General features: G+C 45.8%; 1 protein-coding gene across 3 annotated transcripts in view; it reads left to right on the top strand.

The window, feature by feature from the left end:
* The window catches only part of LOC8028189 (pre-mRNA-processing factor 40 homolog B), a 60,025-nt gene that overhangs the window by 19,902 nt on the left and 19,230 nt on the right, over positions 1 to 20,893 (top strand). For all 3 annotated transcript variants that reach the window (XM_029990245.4, XM_029990244.4, XM_042293127.1), the window contains exons 2-11: positions 888 to 965; positions 2,927 to 3,110; positions 4,497 to 4,729; positions 6,595 to 6,705; positions 11,063 to 11,183; positions 12,295 to 12,322; positions 13,197 to 13,340; positions 16,850 to 16,955; positions 18,628 to 18,765; positions 18,893 to 18,984. In XM_029990245.4, the coding sequence (XP_029846105.3) occupies positions 888 to 965; positions 2,927 to 3,110; positions 4,497 to 4,729; positions 6,595 to 6,705; positions 11,063 to 11,183; positions 12,295 to 12,322; positions 13,197 to 13,340; positions 16,850 to 16,955; positions 18,628 to 18,765; positions 18,893 to 18,984 (1,235 nt within the window). The remainder of the gene's footprint in view (positions 1 to 887; positions 966 to 2,926; positions 3,111 to 4,496; positions 4,730 to 6,594; positions 6,706 to 11,062; positions 11,184 to 12,294; positions 12,323 to 13,196; positions 13,341 to 16,849; positions 16,956 to 18,627; positions 18,766 to 18,892; positions 18,985 to 20,893) is intronic.

Below are 20,893 nucleotides of genomic sequence, written 5' to 3'. Positions count from 1 at the left end.
CGTAAATCTGTGTTTTTTGGTTTTAACTAATTCTGTATTTTTCATACCAGCGTTTTTTTGTTTTTTAACCAATTGTGTACTTTCGGCATCAACGGATGTTTATTTACGTTTTTTTGGTTAAAACTGGAAAGTCTATGGCCTTATTCTAAATTATTTCTTTTTCATTGCATTTTGAATGGTTAATACCTGGTGTTTTCTAAGGCAGACTGACTTTGGTACGGCGCATTTTTGTCTTTGTCACAAGGCCTTTCTTAGTGGTATCCGCAGGATTTCTATATTTGTCTTGGCAGTGGTTTCCCATACAAGACAGTAGTTAAGACGTGAATGAACTAATGTATGGTATAACTGTCTTTTTACCCGACATGCAAGCCCTAGAAATTGCGTCCAGCCTGTATTCATGGGACACTCTGATTTTAGTCCCCTACTCACACAATTCTTTATTCTTGGCATCCACCGGCATCATTGCGAATAGCCATCAATATTTCCTGACAGTTCAGGGGTAAGCAAAAAGTAAGACTCTGCATATTACCTAGTGATTATCGCAACTTAATTGTGACCGTATCTCTCTCGACGAGTTTCTCCTCAGTAGTTTATTTATTTATGCATACTGCAACATCATTATATGGGGTTACCCCAGTTTTGGTCATTAATGGAACTGCAATGGAGTTCACTACTATTTTAATTCTGTTAACGCAAAGCGTTTTTTTTAACAGTGAAATGTGTAAAACATGTCACTGTTAAAAGTTTTCTTTCTTTTCTTTTTTTTACTATGCTCATTCTACATTAGATTACTTGTGTAATCACTGTTTCGTCAATCGTTTACATGCTTCCTTTTTGTCGGAGTTGCGTAACCAGCGATGTCTAATTAACCGTTTCTTTGTTCATAGGATGGGAGTCCCAACATTAACAGTCTTCCCCCGATGCCATCGCTACCTCTCATGATGCCCCCTGCGCCTCCATTTGGGGTGAGTCACGTGCAGTCTGTCCATAGTTTCGTTCACTGCCTCAAGCTGTCTTCATGGAATCTCCGGCAATTAACGCTTCGATCTCGTACCAAGTCGTCTCTTTCCCCTTTGTTTTACTGGGTTTTTGTGTTGTCTGGGACGAGAACAATGCCCCAGCCTCATCGTTCGTTTGCGTGCCCTTTTGTTCCCATGTGCTCAGGCACTCTTTAGCAATAATTTGATTGTCTTTGGGGTAGTAAAATGCCACTCCACGGAAGTTGGGCAACACGGCTTGCCGCTGGCAGATGTCTGCCTTTTTTTTTCAGCATCAGTGACGGGCAGCATTGGAAGCAATTTGAAATTGTCTCGAAGCAAAGAAGCTATCTACTAAGATATTTTTTTACTCATGGTTGCAGCTGCTGCTGTGGTAAAAAAATCCTTTTCTTTTGCCTCCCTGAGTTGAGTCCTAGAGTCCTAGAGAAATGTACATATCTCACTATATGTACAATCAATCCCATTCAAACATATGTTCACAGCACTATTGAACATTGAACCATATACTAATAAATCTGGTAGTATCCGGTGCATAAGGAGTTTGTGTTTTATGCATGCTGGATACATATTATCTATTCCTGTCAGCTGTCGGGTGCTGCTGTGCTTGCTTGCTACACTGTCAGTGCCCTGCTTTGGTGATGATGCAGTACGATTTGCTCGGAAGTGTCTTTTTGCAATTAAAGACTAATGGTGGTGGTAAATGCGTGCAAGGGAAATTAGCTTTGACAATATGCAGGGCACAAAAACAAGAAATAACGAAGGAACAGTTGTACCATAATTCATTGGGGAGCTCATTGCTGTTTGAAGCTAGAAGGGGGTGCTAAGAATTCAAGAAATAGACACTCTATGTGGCATATGCAAACGAGAAAGGGAAGCTGTAGAACATGTAATTTAAAGGTGCACGGGGCTTCGTCCCACCCTCTTGGGGATGATGACTACGGATCTAGAGGGGCCACTGGGTTTTCCGGACATGGATGGAGGAACGGATAGGGAAAGAATTGTGGTAACTAAGAGGAGATTGGAAGATTGGCGGAAAAGATTTAGGGAGGGGTAAAAATACAGATAAAAATAAGCGATGGAAACACTTTGAAAAGGGCGGGGGGGGGGGGGGGGGGGGGGGGGTGTTAAAACAAAATTTATACAAGTTTAAAAAAAAAAAGAAGGGGTGACGAAATGTGGGGCTAGGGGGCGCAAGCTGCCGCCCGTTACAAAGGGTATAGCCATTACCATCCATCCATCCAGGGGTATACTTTGGGGGTTGGGTCATCTCTCGTGATATAATGGTAATTATAAAATGCAGGATGTCACAGGGTGAAAAAAGGCCGTTCATTTTGAATATGCACTGCTATAATAGTACCGCAAAAAAGAAAGTTTCACTGAAAGACAAAATGTAAGTCTTAGTTACCATCACTATAGATACAGGGTTTGGAAGTTTGGTAAATATTGCAGACATTTTATTCCATAAAATTAATGTGAAAATTAAGTTTTACAATTGCTTCTTTACATGTTAATACATATTGCATTTCTTGCTTAAACAAGATTAGAAATTAGCAGATTCGAAGGACCCTAAAATCATTTGGGCTTGTTCAGATCCTCTCCGTAGAATTTCTTTTTTGAAATCTTTCTTTTTTCCGCATCATTAGGTCAACCTTTCTTAAGTGGAGGTACCTTGCTGTGCCACTCTACGGAGGCGGTTTGGCTAGTGCTGTGCTACCACTGCTTTGGGGTCTTCGGGAAGCATCGCACAGTATTGATCACATGATGGTGCACATTAGATCACACCCGCTCATGCAGCGACGAGGACCATGTATGCAGTGCAGGTCGTCGCTTCGTGTACATGGAGTTATACAACATTCATTAGCATGCTCGACCTCCTACCCCCGCCATAGCCAGTCCCTGTAGTCTGACCTGTGTTTTTCGTCTGCCAGCTGACGCCGCCACCGATGCCCCCGGGCTTCATGCCCCCACACCCTCCCCCGATGGAGCCTGGGCGGCCACCCCACCACATGCTGCTGCCCCCCGGGATACCCATGCCTCCCCACTACCCACCGGGGGCATATCCCATGTACCCGGGCATGGTGCCCCCTCCGCTACCACAGATGCCGCCCAACGGTAAGCCCGGCATCCACTTGCATCTTGCACTCGCTACGGGAAACCTTAAGTAGCAAACTTTAAGTAGCAAACCTCAAAGAAAACAAACTAATCACTTTGATCCTATTCGTTAATCGTAATTTTGCAGAAGGCGGACTAGAGGGGCCGTTATGGCACAACACAATATTTTCTCGCTAAATTTAGCGGATGGTAGTCGCGTGACACGAATCCCATGATCACGTCACATGAGATTAAGTGATGTTATGTCAGATTGACACCGCAGGTCCTGTGACACTGCGACAGTAGCTCACGTGGTTATGTGGTGCCGTGACGTCAAGTTACTTGCTGATGTGAAACTGACATCAAGTTAGATGGTCACATGAAATTTCGACATCAAGTAACACAGTCAAATTACACCGTGCCGTCAAGTTACATGGCTAAGTAAAGGCCCGTTGACACACCGACATTTGATTATGATTGACTCGGACAACACTAGTTTTGAGCCTCTTGCGACGACTTAGACCGGCTCCGCGGCAGCGCATCCTGTATTAAGTTGTTGCAAGAGGCTTAAAAAGCGGTCTCGTCTCAGTCAGTCGTAGTCGATTGCAAGTGTGCGAACGGGCCTCAACCCATAGCAGCACCAACCGCTCGACCACGTCTGCCATAGTGGCACCAACCGCGTGGCATTTTATGGTGGGGCTTAGAAACCACCTCCTAAAGGTGCTCCACTTCAAACAGATACTGAACCGAAATTTGGACTTTGCAAAATAAGGCTGCAGAAGCGTTGAACGGGACGCTATGAACTACGAAACATCACTCGTGCATCGATATCTCAAACGGATGGCTGTGCTTTTGGAGAACAAGGACGCAATCACGCATGGTCTTTGATGTCATTGTTACCCGAGAGAATTTGAGAATGAGAGGAAGCGGCCTCGCTTCTCTCCTCCTCGCTTCGGTTCACCAGTTCGACAGGACGTAGCGAGGAGGAGAGGGAATGGGAATCGTGACGTGACTTGTCTCGTCGGCCGTGTTCAGTCGCACACTTCTTTTCTAAGAGTATGGCGAACCATTAGAGATACCAATGTATGAGTGATGTTTTTGTGTTTTGCAGCATCCTACCTATCTGTCCAGCCTTGTTTTGCGAGCTCGAAATTTCGGTTCAGTATCCCTTTAAGCTGTCGCAAGAGGCTTAAAAACCGGTCTCGTCTCACTCAGTTGTAGCTGGTTGCAAGCGTGTAAACGGTCCTCAGTCCGTGGCAGCACCAACCACCCGACCACGTGTCCCTTAGTGGCACCAACCGTATGACACCTTATGGGGTGGCTTAGAAACTACCTTACAAAAGCTTTCCACTTTAAAACATTTGAACCTGGGAACGTGTTTCAAACGTCCGCTGCGCCCGGCCGCAGTTCCCGTGGCGTCCATTCCGGCGCCAGAGATGCCGGCGCCACCGGTGGCCTCCATTCCCCCTCCCGTCGTCTCGGCCGCCCCCACGACGTCGGCCTCGGGGACTCCGAACCCTCCCGTGCCGGGGTCGGCCCCGCCTTCCACGCCCGCCGGCGCCGCCAAGCAGTCCGACGCCCCGACTCCCACCACCCCCAACGAGAATGCCACCGCGTCGCCCACCACGGCTGCGCTTCCCGTGAGTCCCATTTCTTGTCCGCCGCCCAGGCACGCCGACGTTGGGAGAGGTTGGACGGAGACCACAAAGTGCCGAGGGCGTCGTACCCAGCGTTGATGTTTTTGTGCTACCCTCTCGAGGCTGCTACGATGCCTCTGGAGGCGACGGTGGTATTCTAATAAATAAATAGATAAATAGCTTCCATGGTGTCGAGTTGAGCGTGCGCGTGCAAAGGAGGCGCTAGACGAAGCCACATGCTTGTGTATCGGTGTGAGGCTGCTGCACTGCGGAAACTATGCCAGCCTTGACAATGTAGCGTGAAGAGGTTGAGGCCGAGTATAGGTTAGGGCCTTTGACGAGGCATTTATACGGGCCCAAATTTTAGTGGAAGCATGACCTACAATAAACTAACAATCACAAAAAAAAGAAATGCAACATAATCTTTTTTTTTTTTTGCTCACAAAATTTTGTTTTTTTAGTAAAAATAAATTCTATCCACCAACCAAAACGTAAGTTTTGTGACCACCAGAGCAACAACAATAGGTTGATGTGGAGAAGACTGCTTTGTCGTTGAAAGTGAAACAGGTCAAGTGGCTCTTAAAGTGTCTAAGGTGACATTTCCCCACACTGATCCCCTGGTTTTGGTTCGGTGTCTGGTTTTTTTTCTCTCCTCAAATACCAATCTTTGGCACAAAGTTATTTGGTTGATGTCTTGACGTCGTACCTGCTTCAGAAGTGAAATTATATGTGTTTGCGTTGTGAGGGGATTAGGGTCTAAGGCTGCATTACCTTGGTCAATCTCTACAGCTTTACAGTTAAATTGCAGTTACAGCTTTATGCAGTAAATTACAGTTAAGAAACAGGCAGATCACCAAATTGCACAGGGAAAGAGCAATCTGACAGCGCTTCGCACCAGCCAAAGTACCACAATTTCCGGTCTATAAGTCGCAGCGCCTAAACTGCCTGTTTTCAGAAAAAAAAGAAAGTTTAAATATAAGTTGCATTTTTGTATAAGTCGCGCCTATATACTTGTACTGTCAATGCGGCAAAGCTGCATTGAAAAGCACGCACATGTGTATTATGATCACAATATATGAACAAGCGCGAGCGAGTTCTGATATTCTCGTTGACGAATCGAACGAGAAATATAACCTCCATGGTGACCATACTACTTATGAAAAAGAATGCATAGAGATCGCACCTACGGACATTTTGGAACAAGCCGCGACTTACCATATAAATGCGTGTAAGGGCTGCATTTTTTTTTCTTTTTTTTTCACATTTCAAGGCTGACTTTTAGGTGTGTCCCATATGCAAATAAAAACAATGCTTTTGGATCTGTATAAAAAAATGGATGTGCCCACGGTTGCATGCAGTGGTCTCTAGTGCCTTTATCTCAGTCTCAATCGTCGTAACTGCAACATCCTCGGCGCTTGAGTCTGACCGGCGTCAACAGTTGTCCGGAGCTGCTCTTTTGAGCCGTCCAGCAATCGCCTTTTTGGAGCTTGCGTCGGCCGTTTATTCTACTGAATTTTACCTCGACGTCCGTTTCGACGCCGACGTCGAGCGGCTGCAGCATACCGGCAAGCCCGCCCCAGGACCGCATACTTTGTCCAGCAGCGTATACAGATCTTGTTGACACCGTGTTCGCAACCCTTTGCACATCGGCCGCGCTCTGGGGCACAAGTGACAGTTCAAAAGTACTTGCCCAGTGCTGTCAGGTTTGCGGGGCATGCGTAAACCGACTCGGCAGAAGGAAACATTCACGAATCCTAACAATCGCGAACCCGAGCACCCGATTTCACAGCAGCCGCTGGTGATTGGCTGAAGATATGAGATAAAATTTGGGATCTGTTCCAATTGTTCTCGTCTTTTTTTGTTTTCAGAAAAGCAACTGGACGGAGCACAAAGCCCCGGACGGAAGGGTCTACTTCTACAACCACGTGACCAAGCAGTCGAGCTGGGAAAAGCCGGACGAGCTCAAGACTCACACCGAGGTTCGGAAGAGGACTTTCTTCCGGTGTCGTTTGTCAGGTTCCTTGCGCTGTGCATTTGGCAATGCTTCGAGTCTCGTTTGAGTGTACTTGCGCTTTACGCCGAGTGCATTTGCTGAGCATGTTCTTGTGCTCCACTTGGAGCATGCTTTTCCTCTACCTTCCGAGGGATGTCCTGTAGTTGATTACATTTTTCACATCCTTTTTGGACAAGGGGTTGAGACTATTGACGGGAACATTTTGCTGATTTTGGTCGCTGTTCTTTGCTTCTGGGTCTTAAAGCCAAGTTGTTTTATTTTGGATCTTTCCTCGCTAGATAACGCAATCAAGCTTTGTGCCATTGATCTCGGTCGCACAATGTGCCTGCTGGGAATGAGCGGGTACCAAGAAAAATCGTACCAAAGAAGCTGGAAGTACAGAGCACGACACTGTTAGCGCGAACAAGCGATCGCCGCTTTTTCCAGTTTTTCTCACTAAAACCAAGGGATGTCATCCAAGTTATTATTGGTACGGAAAGAGCTCATTTAGTTCTATAATGTAAGCGATAACATTTCGTGCTCGCTAATACTATATAGAAGTAAAATGCGAAAATGCGCCGATGTCGTATTCGCACTAACAGTGTCGCGATGTGTACATTCTGTCTACCTCAAATGCATTGCACTTGGTGTACTTCTTCTCTCGAAGCACAAATCCTACTAGTTCTTTTTTTTTTTCTTCACTTTGAATACCATAATACACTGATGTGATTGCTGCGCCAATTGCGCCAAACTGCGCCAAGGGGCAAACCCTGCTACATCCTGCTACATTTTGCCGAAATATGGGTAATCTGCGCCAAAGGACCAATTTTGGTCGCCTTTCAAAACCGAAACTAAACTGAGTACCGTAATTGAGCATGCGTGAGCTAGGTGGCGCGAGCGACCCCCCGACAGAAAGTATGCTGCATCAATCGTCCATCCGGTCTCGCATGGTTTTTCCCGCCGTTCCTCATTTCGCGCTCTCGTGGGTCTCGTCTCGCATCCTGTTGAAAATATTTTAACGATAGATGCAAGCGTATATGGACGCCCCGACGCTAGCTTGCCGGGTACCAGCCATGCCGTCATGTTGTAAAACGAAAGCACGTTTTTGCACATTGGGAGTTACTTGTGATCTGAAGCACTCGCTTCTGAAAGAGACGGCCGTGGCAAAACTATTTTTGGTCCCTGCCTACCACTCGCCGTGGTTATCACGTCGGGTGTTCCCGTCCACACATTGCTGCAGATATGGCGCTTTCTGAAATGAAACGTAAGGACCGCTGCAGTGTAACCAGCAATCCTGTCCTTGTTTAAATTAAACGCTACTACGAAAATCCCTCTAGCTCAAAGACTGTTGTGTCGAAGTACTGTTTACCTAGGTTTCTCTCTGTGGGATTTCTTTTGAGAGGGACCCCGGTACGTGAAAAGTCTGTCGCAAAAAAAAGTTTAAGACAAGTTAGCTAGAGCAAAAAAGGCAATGTCTGCACGCTGAACCCGCACAGCGCGCTTGTTTATCTTGAGTTCAGTTGTTGCACAAAGCGCTCCAAGAACTTTTTGACCCTGACTCGCGATGTCTTGCATTAATGCGCTCAGGTTCTTTTTTCTTTCTTTCTTTTTTTTTTTTTATTATTAGCTTTATTGTCCTTGTTTTGTTTGCGCTTTTTAACCTTTTAAATTAGGTTGTGCCTCGCATACTGGCCTGGCAAGCACGCGCCGCTGGACTGTTTTTCTTTTTTCTTTTTTTATGCTGGATTGCTACATTTTGCATACAATTTTGGGGACCAGATGGCGACGGAGCGGAGTGGCAGAGTTTCAGTTTCGATCGAACAGCCGTCTCCGTTCGCATAACGAAGCGCGTGCAACTGCAAGCTGCCGAAGTTGCCCTCACGTGCACGCGAACATGGTTGCACGACAGAGGTACCAGCCGGGACGCTTGCAATCCATTGCTTTACATTTGCTCGCTTCTGACGAAAATCTGGCATGTCGGGAACCAGTAGAACGGTGGGGGACGTTTTGGAATTGCTCGGCAACGCCTACAGCACTGTACACTTGTAGGATGTCTCAGCGTCTCTTTGGAGACATTGAAAGTGGACATTCATTACTTGCCGAAAGCTAAGCGAGGCTTGCAGCAGCCTTGCAGAAAGTTTCAACAAGCAAAAGGAAAAGGACCCACCAGTCGTACTGCACCTTTTTCATATGTACAGTTTCGTATTGCATTGCAGTAGTTACGTGTTTCATCAGTTGGATACTGCTTCAATTTATTATATTATATAACTAGTAAAGTTTATGCTTTCATATTTACTGCTAAGCTGGTCATTTTCAAATAAATTTAATATGTGCAATTTGGTTCTTATCTATAGCGGGTACATATATATATGTATCATTTAACTGAAGCATTGCAAAATATGTTGTGTCATTGGCATTTCAGTTAACAACTTGAAAGACTCCCAAGTCGTCTAACTTGACCATAATTTGTTTATTGTGGCGAGCAAAGTGCCCTTCCTTTTTCCAGCACTTAAAACAAATAATTTTATTTTTATAAGAAAAAAAATCTGGTTCAAAAGCCACTTTTTGCTGCTCCGAAACACTGTTTTGGCTGCTCAAAAAACCACTTTTTCTGCTTCAAAACACTGTTTTGGCTGCTCCAAAGGGCACTTTTGCTGCTCCAAAACACTGTTTTGGCTGCTCCAAAAGGTGCTCAGTGATGTGATTGCTGCACCAATTGCGCCAAACTGCGCCAAGGGGCTAACCCTGCTACATCTTGCTACATTTTGCCAATATATGGCTAATCTTCGCCAAGCCTGCGCCAAAGGTCCAATTTCGGTCGCCTTTCAAAACCGAAACTAAACTGAGAACCGTAATTGAGCATGCGTGAGCTATAGGTGGCGCAAGCGGCCGCCCGACAGAAAGTACCCGGCATCAATCCTCCATCCGGTCTTGCATGGTTTTTGCCACCGTCTCGCGTTTCGCGCCCTCGCCGCCCTCGCCGTCACGGGAATCTCATCTCGCGTCTTCTTTTTACATTTTTTTTCGCGGGAATGTGCGGACGCTCCGTCGCTAGTGTGCCGGGTGCCAGCTATGCCATCATGCTGTGAAACAAAACCATGTTTTTGCGCGGCGAGAGTTACTTTGTGAGCTGAAACGCTCGCGCGACCACTGGGTCACCGTGGTCGTGCGACGTCGGGTGTTGCCATCCCCACGTCGCTACAGATATGGCGCTTTCTAAACTTGTTCATCGACATTCCTCTTCTTCTAAAAAATCCATCTTTAACTCAAAGACTGCTCGTCAAAATATTTATTACCTAGATTTCTCTCGGCGGGCTATCTTTCGAGAGAGACCCCGCTACGTGAAAAATCTGCCGCCAAAAAAACATTGGTGAGGAGAAATGAGCTGAAGCAAAGAAGGCAATGTCTGCACGCTGAACCCACACAGCGCGCTTGTTTGTCTCGAGTTCAGTCCTTGCTCAGAGCGCTCCAAAAAACTTTTGGCACTGGCTCACGATGTCATGCATCGATGCGCTTAGGTTCTATTTTTCTTTCTATTTAGCTTGCACCTCGTTTGCCGGCCTGGCAAGCACGCGCCAATGGACTGTTTTATTTTTTTTTTTTTTTTTTTTGTTGAATGCTGGACAGTTGTATTTTGCACACTATTTTGGGATTCAGTTGGCGAGGGAGCGGAGTGGCATTGTTTCGGTTTCGAATGAACAGCCGTTGTCTCTGCTAGCGCGACAAAGCACGTGCCACTGCAAGCTTGCTGAAGTTGCCCTCAAGTGCATGTGAACATGACGGCACGACAGAGCACCAGCCGGGGCGCTTGCGATCCATTGTTTTGTGTTCGCTTACTTTTAACGAAAATCTGGCACGTCAGGAACCAGTAAAACGGTGGCGAGCGTTCTTTTCTAAATTTCTCGGCAACGCCTACAACACTGTACACTTGTGGGATGTCTCGGCAGTAAAAACAGAAACAGCGAGTTCCGTCATAACACAGCACAAAGTGCCCTTCGTTTGTCCAGCACTTAAAACAAATATTTTTATTTTTGTAAGAATATTTCCTCCAAAAGCCACTTTTTCTGCTCCGAAACACTGTTTTGGCTGCTCCAAAAGCCACTTTTGCTGCTCCAAAACACTATCCTGGCTGCTCAAAAGGCCACTTTTGCTGCTCCAAAACACTGTTTTGGCTGCTCCAAAAGGTGCTCCAAAATGGCTTAGGCCAATCACATCACTGCGTGCTCCAAAACGACTTAGGCCAATCACATCACTGATAATACCTTTTACACATACTTTACTGAACACCAGGTGCCTGTATTGCTAGTGTGTGTGGTGAACACAACTTTTTTTTTTTCCTGCAGCTTTTGTTGTCCCAGTGTCCGTGGAAAGAGTACAAGTCCGACGCGGGACGCACTTACTTCCATAACGTTGTGACGAAGGAGTCCAGGTGGACTATTCCAAAAGAGCTAGAGGAACTCAAAGGTGAGAACACTCCATTATATCGTACGTACAGTCGCCGGCGATAGGAAAAAGCCTAGGCGAGTGCATGGCTCCGAAGACCTCCAGTGCTATCTAACAGAAGAAAACTGGGCTATCGTCGAGGCTATGGTGTGCGGGAGCGGCATTTCGGCGGCCGTTTGAGTTTTGTCGTTACTCCCCACTTTGTCGGAAAAAATTGCCGTGTCAGCACAAACTTCTATTCTGTTCCTAAATTATGCTTGCATGCTCATAAAAAAACAAGTGTTTTTTATTTGACTAGGTTACTATCAAACACCCAAAAACGAATCACTCAACTTGCGGACCCGATAGTTTCAGCCACGCTTGATTTTGCCTTTTGTTGCAGAACGCCTCTACAACGGGCTCTGAAGTCGGCATTAACTCAGCAACAGCCTCAACAATTGATTGACATGTCTTCTGAAACACAGTGCTGCAGTCCTTTTAAGCCACTCGCTCGCCTGGGCCTTTTCATGTCATCCGCGACCGTACAAGTGTCCTTAAAGGCTGACCAGAACTTTTGCCCAAAAGAAATTTCTGAACGAGTGTTGCATAATGAAACTGGCGGAGGGATTGAATGAAATCTTTCTCAAATATTTTGCCCCCAGAATGACATAATTGTTGCATGCGCAGCAGTTCAATCTATCACGGCAGCAACCAATCTGTCCATAGCTTTGGAGCAGTGGTGCATTAATAAAATTTCTGGGAAAGAAGAAAGTTTAACCAGCTGAAATTTTGAGAAGGTTGCAAACACAGTATGGGGAACAAACTACCTATGTCACAGGCAAAAGCATGCAAATGATGTCGGCAGTTCGGCGGAGAAACCGCACGGACACGTTCGTCAGACCGATGTCACGCAGCGCAGTCCTTTCTACGCCAAGGAAATCAGGGAGCCGCCACAACGGGCGGTGGTGATTGGACGTGCATGGGGATTACTTAGAAAATCTTGCTTAGTTTTGTGCTTGTCAGATATTTTATTTCTTCCATAGGAATGAAAGTCTCCAGTCAGCCGTGAGCAAGGAAACAAAGCAATTTTTCTGGACAGTTTTCTGAAGTCCAAACTTAATCTGATATTTTCTTCTTTTTTTTCTCCCTTTAGCAACAATCGCCACAAAGGGGGATGTAAGGTAAGTCCTCTCACTCGAAGCTTAATTGTCTAGTAAACTACCATTTATGAGAACTAAATGCAACCCAGATCAAATTTATTCATTCTCGTGCTTGTGAGGGAAAAATAGTGTTCGAGGCTTTCTACTTCACTTAAAATTGTGAGGCTGTTTGTTAAACGTCACTTGTTGATTTGTCACAGTGGGTGAGATTGCTTGTGCTATTCTACTGGTAACATATTTCAAATTGAGAAAGGGGTAAAGAAATTAAGGTTCTCACAATATCTTATTTGCAAGGCTAGCATCAATCAGCACAAATTAAAGCTGGAATTGTGGGAGCTTTAGAGGTACTGGTAATTCCAGAAAAGGTTAATTAAAATTGGGAAATGTTGACGCGGGTACAAGCGTTTTCGCTTCTTCGAGCAAAATTCTAGGCATTCCATCTAAAGAATCAGGACATTTCCAATTGCTTCTAACAAGCAATTAGAAATGCACCAAGTTTTATAAGTGGTCCCAAACTTTCTGTGAAGGTGAAGTCATTACTGACCACGTGGCACGGAGAATATTAAAGCAGTTATTTGTTGCGTAAGAGAGTTCCGAGCAATCTGAGCCAATCTTAGCATCCGAGCACTCTAAGCCATACCTACAATCTCGGATGCCTATGGCTAGTTTGAAGGCCAGTTCTGACACTTACCTTTTGAGTGCGATCGACTGCGTAATGGCTGCTTGTCACCATTTACGACGAGACCGTCCACACGTTGCATCGTGGTAAAACGCAGAGATAACACGTGCAGTCACTCTCAAATGCCGATATCCGAACCGGCCTTCCGGTACATGGGGCGGGTCGTTTCGGGACCCCTTTGGGAGTCCTCCCGTCGTTGACGAGGCACCGTTTCAGAGAGGAAGGGGCAGCGGAGGTGACGGCGGACGCCAACAGTGTGGCCAACATTCAGCTTCCGAGCAGCATCCCGACCCCCGCGGGCCCCCCCAGCGACGCGCCCGTGGGCACCCCAAACCAGCCGGACGAGAACCTCGACGACAGGTGCCTACCCTCCCGCTTTGTCCCCCCACATCCCCCCCCCCCGGTCATGCCCCCACTTCTGTTTGTGCGCAATTCACAAGTGACATTACAGGACCGTCTGCTCAACTTCCGGTGCCCCTTCGTGGCACCTTTGAAGGCAAAGAATGTGTTGGGCCAGAGCTGCTAAAACTACTCTGCGGAGTCATGGTGGTGCTTAATTAAGATTGTTGTTGCCAGTTATCCGAAGCTTCGTCCGAAATTGCAGAGAACGCTTTCCACTCCTTCGGAAATGTAATCTGCGACAGAGCAAACCGGCGTTGCCCGATCTTCCCGACAGCGTAGCTGAAGCCCAGGGAGTCTCGTTTTCGAATTGTAACTGCCAGTTGCACCCACTCTGCACTAGGCAGCAAAATGGCAGCAGCCACAAGACAATAGGGAATGGAGTGTCAATACTCTTGGCGTAGCTTATCTACTGTAGTAGCTTTATGTCAGGCATGTTCGATTCGCCCGCACTCTGCTCTGACCCGCTGTAACGATTATGGAGCCGGTATTGGGTGTCGTGTTGCTGATGTGGGCTTCCAGGGAGGTGCGAATAAGTAGAGCGTTCAGTGTGGCGTGGTGTGTTTACGGTGGCTTTTTCGGGACATCTGCACTTGCAGGTTCTCCGAGATGAGCCTACACATTTAGTGTTAGTGGAGGGCAGTATGAGTAAATCAAACGAACATAATCTGTAGCCGACTGTTGTTGCCTCCATTTTAAGATGCCGCTGTTCACGTGACAAGTGGCACTGCGAGTGTGCGTAGAATGTCGAATCTGGTTTTGGAAATGTTGGCGTTGGCCTGGATCTGAACTTGTGCATGTGAGGTGACTTTACATGTACTTTGGATGCTTCCCTGGGACCAGGATATAATTAGGGTTCCTCGTTTTCGGTTTTCATTTTTTAAAAATTCTGAGTTCTTTTTTCGATGTTTATTTCAAACTTCAATTTTTTTTTTTTTTTTTTTTTCGGTGTATATTTATTTTTGAAAAAGTTTACCTTTTTTTTCGGTGAATATGAAAGAAACACCGTCGGACACCGGATCAGATGATCCTTGTAGCTGTGATATTTTTGATCACTCGAAGAATAACGGCACATGTACATACGTGGTCTTCGCTACAACTTCCGTCAGGACACAGCTCAAAATCGCGGAATTCGCAGCATAATCTTCAGAGCGCATCTTTTTACTTCCCATTCTGATGGACCGTTTGAGGTGATGATCATACAGAAACCAGCGGAATGACAAAAAAAAATAAAAAATCCATTGTATTTATGTTCTCAATCACATGGAAGTTTGAGTGAGGGTGTCGAGAAAGGTATTGACGGCTTTCCTCCATGTCCTCTGAAGTGCATGAAGCGAAAAACCTTATACTAGCCCACATCCGAACTTCTTTTTTTAGGACCGCAGGAAGGACACAGATGTCCCGCGAAAGCCAATCCAAGACCTCTTTTGTTGCATGTTGAACCTTGGAAGAGGCAATCACGAAGATGTCACACAATGTCGAATCTTGCAAAGCCCCCTCTCTCTCTCTCCCTCCCCTCCCCCACCCACCTCGACGCAACACTAATAAACTGACCTTTTTTGGTTAAAACCGAATTTCCAAAAATGGATTCGGCGTACTTTTCTCGGTTTTCATCAGTTGAAACCGAAAGCTCCGTACCCTAGGTATATTTAATGATGCAATAATTTCCACGATCAAAAAAAAAAAAAAAAAAAAACTGGTACGTCAAGGTTCTTACAAGTGAGCAGCAATAATTTAAGGGGGGAGGCTGCTGGTCTTTAACTTTTTGTTTTTTTAATTTTCATTTGTCAAACTGAAATCTACTATACTAATGTATTTCTCACTGGTGATTTCAAATATGCAATTTGTTTTCAGATAGCTCTACTAGATCCTGAGTTACCGATAAATTTGTCATTTAATTAGGTCCTCTTTACGGGTCGTTAGCATAAAAGTTTTCAGAATATATCACAAATATTTATAGAATTGCATTCACAACGTCATGTTTTGTGTGGTGATGCTATTTTTGCTGCTTTATATCTCATAAAATAATTTTAATAAATTAGTCTCAAAAAGATATAGCCTCCCGTTTTATGCAACTTGATTGCAAATGTTTTTTACCGATGTAATATCATTAAATCAGTCTTAAAATAGCATCACCGCACAAAACATGTCTTGGTGAATGCAATTCTATAAAAAGTTCTGATATATTTTGAACAACTTTATGGTAACGGCCCGTAAGGAGGACCTAATTAAGATTACAAATTTATTAATAAGTCTGGATCTAGTAAAGCTATCTGAAAACAAATCGCATATTTGAAATCACCAGTGAGAAATACATTAGTATACTAAATTTCAGTACGATAAATGGAAATTAAAAAACAAAAAGTTAAAGACCAGCCCCCCCCCCCCCCCCCCCCCCCCCTTAAATCCAAGAACTAGCCATAAGTTTTGTGCACAATACCGCACTCAGGTCCGGCGGTTCATAAAGAAGAACATACTATTCCAGCAGCCACAAGTAAGCTTAAGTGTGTCAACAGTGTTGCCTTTAATCCACATGCAGACAGTGAAAAGTTAGATTATTATTGGGGCTGCTTTATGCACCAGGATTGAATTGCCATTTCGTGCCATAGCACGAAAATGCCTTGGCATCTGGTCTGAAGTTGGGTGGATTGCTTATGCTGTGTGAATCTTAAGCATGAGCGAAGTATTGCCACAAGTTGCAACTGCTGGCCTAACGTCTCAAATGTCAGTTAATTATCCATAGCCCTATCTGCACGGTTCAATTCATATCCCTGATTCTAGTGTTGCGTGAATATTAAATTTTTTTAATAATATACATAGTCTCGAATAATATTCTATTCGATATCCGCTTCGAGATGTGAACTGCGATGTTCATACTTGTCGAAGCGTTGATCGCAGCGGGTTAGTTTAGTTGAGGGCGCTTCTCGCTGAGCACCAGTGCACAGGCACTCTGTGGGGAATGTACTCGACAGGGCTAACCCACCCCAATTATGCAAGAGTAGATGTTAGGCAGCTATCTCTTGACAGCCTGCATTCATCATTTGTGTTTTTTTTTTTTTGTTTTTTTTTTCAATTTTGAAGTAGAGGTAAGAATATTTGCTTATAGCTAGGATATTTATAAATCCCCTCGATTAGGGTAACTGCAAGAAATGTTCACATGCCACAGTTCATGTAGTTATCTAAAATTTACTGAGCTTAGAAGTGGACCAGTGAAAGGTAGCAAACAACCTGCACGAGTCCAGCTAAATGTTTGTTCAAGCATACCGTAATGCACATTCGTGAAAGACTCGAAGAAACTATTCGACATTCGATTCTAAAATATTCGGCCAAAACCACCATTGGCTTAGTCTTTGCTTTGAACTCAAAATCTGCTATTTGCACATGCCCACCCGATTCATTTTACGACCAAGTTCACAATCTTGCTCAGGCGCCAGACCAGTGCTCGTGAACTCAGTTTGATGTTGGTGCAGGTCGAGTGATGAGGAAGACAGCAAGGATGCAGCAGTCGCCAAGCCGGTTGTCTTCAAGGACAAGAAGGAGGCTATCGAAGCTTTCAAGGACCTCCTCAAAGAAAAGGTATGTCACCCCAGTAAGTTCCCTGCACCTTTCCTTGATGGACTCCATGTCCAGGAGCTTCCTGGCAAGAAAAGCACGGGTCTTTGGAGGTACAAACGCAGAAAAAGTGATGTCTGTTCTAACCCTTCTGGTTCAGACATACATGATCGAAGGGAGTTGAAGCAAGGTGGACATATTACTCAGAAAGGCAAGATCACAAAAAATGAGAGAAACAGTGATGTGAAATTGTTTGTTAGAGGTGCAGCTCTTCTGACGATATCAAACATAAACAATCTTAATTTAATTGATCTTTCGAAATGGGTGCATGTCCTGCTCCCCGAGATTAGACAGAAAGGTGGTCTTACCTTGAAACTGCTTTCTTGAAAGTTTACTTGCCTCGTGCTCTTGAGGTGGGCTTACCTCGCTGCATGGCCACCCAGAGGAATGTGTATTTCATGTTTTAACAGACAAAGAGTTATATTGTGCACAGATTCTGCTCCACCCTGTTTCGCTCAAAAATAGACTGCAGGAGATGCTACGAGCCATTGGGGCGCTGTTAAAGCCAATGCAATGCCGAGAGCCTGCCATGTGACCTTTCAGTTGGGCGCAGCAAAGTGCGGAACACAAAGTTCCATGGCACGCTTGTAGCGCTCTGTGGGCTGGGATGGCTCGTAGCTTCTGCAACGTTTAACCGCAGGATGAAGCGGAGCATTGTGAGAGAATGCCCAGAGGCTTGTCGGTGGCGATGTGCTGCTCTAATCGCAATCATTTCGCTATAGAGCCGTAGTGAAGCGCAGGATGTTGCAAAATAAAAGAAGTCTTTATAATCATGCGATCTGCTGTAAAGTGATCAGAAAGTAGGAGTTACTTTGGAGAGAATCATTCAGTTAAGTTAGTAATTTATATGTGACACCTTTAAGTAATCTAGTCGAATGCTTTAATTGAGAGTACTTATAATTGACTCATTATCGTATTTACTCGCATGATAAACACACTTTTTTCCCCCAAAAGCTTGATGCAAATTTGGGGGTGCGCTTATTACGCGAGGTGAAGTTTTATGCAGTAACACATTTTGCGTAAATGTCATTTTAGGCGCAGCCACAGCTGGTCGTGGGCGAACCACAGTGACCGTGCTCTGCAAATTGCAAACTTTTTAAGGGGCATTCTTTTTGCCAAAGACAGAAGGCGCAACGAAACTCACTCGGCACGAAGAGTGACGCAAGCACCCCAGGCCTAACCCACGACTTCACTATCCAAAAGCGGACCGCAGACGGCGGCGTGTCTGTTGACATTGATGCATCCGACAGACAAAACACCTCCGGGGGCTGGGAAATTGCTCGACCCCAGCTTCGTTGGCTGTGCGCACCGCTTGGTTACTCTATTGATCACTTCTGCAACTTCCCACTTGCCGCCCTAACAAGTCCGTCTGCTGCCATGCTTAGCTTGGCTTCACCGGGTTGCTTGGCAGCTTACTCGACTTGGTGGCTGGCTGGGTCGGATGCAGTTCAAGACTTGTGGAACAAAAAAATAAAAATGTGTTCATTAATGTATGAAAAGAAAAAAGAAAATTGATGACTGTTGGGGGGGGGGGGGTGCGTTTATTATGCGAGTAAATCAATACTTTATTGTGCTTGGTTACGTGGACAAGTGAAACATGGAAGGATGCAATGGAATGACACTGTCTTTCTTGCAGGATGTGCCCAGCAACATTAGTTGGGAACAAGCGCTCAAGCTGATTGCCAATGACCCTCGATATGGAACTCTCAGGAAGCTCAACGAAAAGAAGCAGGCGTTCAATGCCTACAAGGTGCAGAGGGGAAAAGAGGAAAAGGCAAGTGGCAGCTTGTTTCACTGTAGGCTGGCAATGCATTACTCCACCAACATCTTCAGTGACAACAGAGGTAAAGCCGACCCAAAGAAAAGCTATTTCTGATTTGTGTGGTGAACGATCTACGCAGGAGGAACAGAGGCTGAGGGCCAAGAAGGCCAAAGAAGACCTGGAGCAGTTCCTGCAGAGCCACGAGAAGATGACGTCCACAACGCGATACAGGTGATGACACCGCGCAGTGGGGGTTGTCCTATTAGAGGTGGTGTTTTAAGCCAGTCACCCTTTCGTTGCCACCAAAGTTTCAGTTTGTCCGCGTTCCATCCGTCGGCCTTCAAGAGCCGCGAGTTACAACTTGCGGTTTTTCAAAGTGACCACACTTTGCGCACTGTCTGGCAATGGGGCCACCTGGAAAATGTGCGAACTTGCTCTTCTGGCATTTTTTAAAGATTTGAGTGGATTGTTTGTTCGTTTATGGGTGAGCTGGACTCATTTTTCACTAAGCAATAGCTAGAAAATTGCTCGTGACACATTTCATAGCTGCTAGCCAGAAATTTATGTGGAAATTATTTACATACGCCTTTACAACGAAGTCCGTGGTACCGTAAATATTTTTCGTAGTATAAGTAACTTTGTTGTAGTAGTTGCTCATACCTGCACGACATTTCGGGAGTCTTTAGGAGAAAGTATAGCACCAAATATAGTATGAGCGACATCTGAAACGAGGTTTGTTACGTTGACAATAGACCCTCTTCAAAAGTTCATCGAGCAACATTGGCGGTCGCCACTGCTTGGACACGAAGTGCGTGATTTTGTCCGAGTCCTCGCCGAACGCTGACGCAGCACTCGTTTTCAATACGTGCTCGGGGTATGTGAGCAAGCAATGGCAGATGGGCATTGGTGCGGACTTTTGAAAAGGGTCTATCGACTCATCAAAAGGGGGAACGGTGGCCAAGCTTGCTGGCGCATCGCAGCTTGGAGCAGGTGGGGCGAAAGCTCGCGCTGCACAGTATCCAGGCATCTTAAGCTCGATTACCATTTTATTTTTCTAAAGAAAAATTGTATCGGCACGCATTCGCGTACTCACCACTGCGCGACGCGATTTAAAGATGCCAGGCTGGCGGTCGGACCACCAGTACCGCCGCTGGCAAAGTTTGTCATCTACAGCCGAGACACCAGGCACTCCTTGCCGTAGACTGATTTCCCGCCATCCAAACTTCCATGCAACAATCTTGATTGAATTATTGAAATATGAATTGCAACAATCACTAAACCAGTGACATCGAGCCCCAACCACGCGGCGAATGATGAGAGGCATTTGCTGACTGTGTAAATTTAGCCTTTTGTAAATTGGGCAGTGGCTTGTGCCGCCACGTGTCACTCGCAGGAGGCTTTCAAAGTGACTGCGCCGCTCTCGTAGGAGCGGGCGCGGCAGTCGTGGCAGCCCCCACTCGGCAAAGTAGACCGCGCTTTCGGCACGGCAACAGCTGCAGCGTGCGGCTTGGCGAGGTGCGAGGATGGGGGGAGGCGCGCAACCGAGCCGACCGGGAACTTTTCCACATCTGTCCAGCACAGAGAGAGGGGGTGCGTTTTTCCGTGCAGCTCTGCCGATTTCGCTTCGATTTTGGTGCCACGGGCAGGGTAACAGATCACGTTTCCTCGACCGCATATTATTGCTCCAAGGCGGAACACTTTGGGACTCGGATTGGGCAAGATTGGGAACCTTGAATCCTGACAAATATCAGCGCACAGTTCGAACAAGTGGCAAAACAGCACAAACAGGTTGCGACTGGCCATGAAAATACTTTTTTTATATACCCTCGTTCACGCGGGTCTTCTCAAATGCTTCAAGATACGTGCGAAATAAAAAAAATTAGTGCGTGTATTTCCCGTACGGAGCGTTGAAAAAAAACTTACGTTGGAGCGGAGTGGCGCATACTCAATCAATGGCGTGAGGAAAACGATGCGGAGCACAAGTTCGTCTGCATTTTTAGGGGTTGAGGCGACGTCAGCACGCCGAGCTGCGATTGTCTCTGATTGAAGTATAATGATGAGTAGACCTCGAAGCAGCTTGCTTTGGGTCTACCTACCATCCTTCCATCGGAGCCAATCAGAGCTCGGTGTTCTGACGTCA

This window comes from Ixodes scapularis, unplaced genomic scaffold, assembly GCF_016920785.2.
Source record: "Ixodes scapularis isolate PalLabHiFi unplaced genomic scaffold, ASM1692078v2 PGA_scaffold44__24_contigs__length_19508400, whole genome shotgun sequence".
NCBI classification, from domain to species: domain Eukaryota; kingdom Metazoa; phylum Arthropoda; class Arachnida; order Ixodida; family Ixodidae; genus Ixodes; species Ixodes scapularis.
The sequence above is the reverse complement of the archived record's forward strand: the minus strand, read 5'-3'. Positions and strand labels throughout refer to the sequence as shown.